The sequence below is a fragment of the Habropoda laboriosa genome, unplaced genomic scaffold, assembly GCF_001263275.1.
Source record: "Habropoda laboriosa isolate 0110345459 unplaced genomic scaffold, ASM126327v1 scaffold423, whole genome shotgun sequence".
NCBI classification, from domain to species: Eukaryota; Metazoa; Arthropoda; class Insecta; order Hymenoptera; family Apidae; genus Habropoda; species Habropoda laboriosa.
In genome coordinates this window covers 218,185-219,966 of record NW_017100606.1, presented here as the reverse complement: position 1 = coordinate 219,966, position 1,782 = coordinate 218,185, and the positions used below count along the sequence as shown (strand labels likewise).

At 26.2% G+C, this 1,782-nt stretch overlaps 2 protein-coding genes across 2 annotated transcripts in view; one reads left to right on the top strand and one right to left on the bottom strand.

Annotated features, from left to right (window-relative positions):
- LOC108576713 (cell cycle checkpoint control protein RAD9A) overlaps positions 1-1,618 on the bottom strand; it is a 2,236-nt gene extending 618 nt beyond the window's left edge. Inside the window, exons 1-6 of the mRNA XM_017939770.1 lie at positions 1,585-1,618; positions 1,286-1,488; positions 1,058-1,222; positions 825-981; positions 585-756; positions 9-515 (exon numbers count right to left, since the gene is read on the bottom strand). Of these exons, the coding sequence (XP_017795259.1) occupies positions 9-515; positions 585-756; positions 825-981; positions 1,058-1,222; positions 1,286-1,488; positions 1,585-1,618 (1,238 nt within the window). The remainder of the gene's footprint in view (positions 1-8; positions 516-584; positions 757-824; positions 982-1,057; positions 1,223-1,285; positions 1,489-1,584) is intronic.
- A 77-nt stretch (positions 1,619-1,695) lies between these two features.
- The window catches only part of LOC108576686 (vacuolar protein sorting-associated protein 29), a 3,546-nt gene continuing 3,459 nt past the window's right edge, over positions 1,696-1,782 (top strand). The window contains exon 1 of the mRNA XM_017939730.1: positions 1,696-1,743. Coding sequence (XP_017795219.1) covers positions 1,696-1,743 — 48 coding nt within the window. The remainder of the gene's footprint in view (positions 1,744-1,782) is intronic.

The window sequence follows — 1,782 nt, the reverse complement described above, 5'->3', positions numbered from 1 at the left end:
CATTACTAGATTTCCTTTTTGTTATTGTAGAAAATATAGAATTGACTAATCTTTTTTTTTCTATAGATGTTTTATTAGATTTTACAATCGTGTCGCAATTAGACAAAGAACACTTCTGAAATTCTTGTTGAGTATTACGTTTTTCTGACGAATAAGTTGCTTTATGTATATTTTCATTATCTTTTGTTGATGTATTAAATATATTTACTGAAGAATTAGCTTGTTTTTTAGAAGTATTTTGATTTTCCACTTTTTTTTCCTCCATGGAACCTAAATGTATATTTTTAGTAGTAGCATTTCCTCTTGTATTGAGTTTTGTTGACTTATTCTGTATTCTACTTGTAGATTTATTATTGGTTTTCCTAGAAACTCGCTTGTTCCCTGTTCTTCTTCTTACAGATTTTTCATGATTACTAATTAACGTTGTATCTGTTTGGCTATCTGCATCAGAACTTAATGTGGATAATACTAAATTTACTTCAAAAGATGGATTTTTTATTGCAAATATAACCGGTCTAAAAAATATTAGTAAATAATTTATATGTACCTTAAAAAGAATTTAGATTTAAATTATTAGTTTTTACCTTCCTGCATCTTCAAAGTGTATGTTAAGTAAAGTACCTATACTTTCTGCAAAATTTAAAATGGATCTGAATTCTTTCATACAAAAAGTAATTGATGTTTCACTACCAATATTATACCGATCGAATTCTCCCTTGCCAAGTGCAAGTAGCGTACGTGTTGTATTCGATAAACCTAGCAAATTTTTTAACTTTATTTTATGAAAAACAAAAATTACATTTTATTTCATTCTTGCAATTTACCTGAAGTCTCATCGAGATAATTTCTTAATAAAAGTTTTTGTTCTGACACTTCAAGTGTTATTTCAATTAAATTTTGATGAAAATTTTGTACTGCATCTCCCAACAGTCGTGACTGACATGAAAGTTTATTTGATGCACATTCTTTATCATATGCAGTCTAAAAAATATAGGAGTAGTATAAATAATAATTCAAAATAAAAGTACAGAACATATTAAAGACACGTAACAGATACCTGTAATATTTCACAGTCCAAAATGGGTAATAAATGAGTTTTAATAATACTGTTTTTGTACTTTAAAATAAACAAAATGTCAGATGCATTTGGTTCTAATCGAATATGACATGTTTCCACCTGTTTGTCTATTAAATTTGGAGCCTTAAATACAGTCATTGCACTCTGTAAAATATGAATGTCAAAATATTTGTAACATTATATTAAAGTATGATAATTTCTTATTACCCTCATTGAAATTTTACATTTCAATGCATCATTTTCCTGTAGGTCATCATAAACGTAATATGAAAAATAATTTTCAAACAACGTAAAATCAGCATATGCTGAATTTGCCATATTAACAGTTCGAAATGATATAGCATTTTTTTGTGGTTCTATGAACATTTCATTTCCAATTTTTGCTAATGTATGTACAGCTTTTGCTAAAACTAATATACATTTCATATGTAAAAATGCTTTTTTTTAACAAATATACATTGTTTACATTGGAAACATAAAATATAACCTAAATAAAATTAACTTACTTTTTACATTTGCTCCTGGTACAATGCATTTCATGTTGAATTGTTCTTATTAAACTATTCTTCAATAACTAAGCATCAAGTAATATTTAATTTAATAATTAATTGGAAGAAATGATAGAAGAAATTCATAATATTATGTCCAATTCAAAATACAGTACGGTACTGATTGAATTTGTCGAGCTAACTATAATTCAGAAA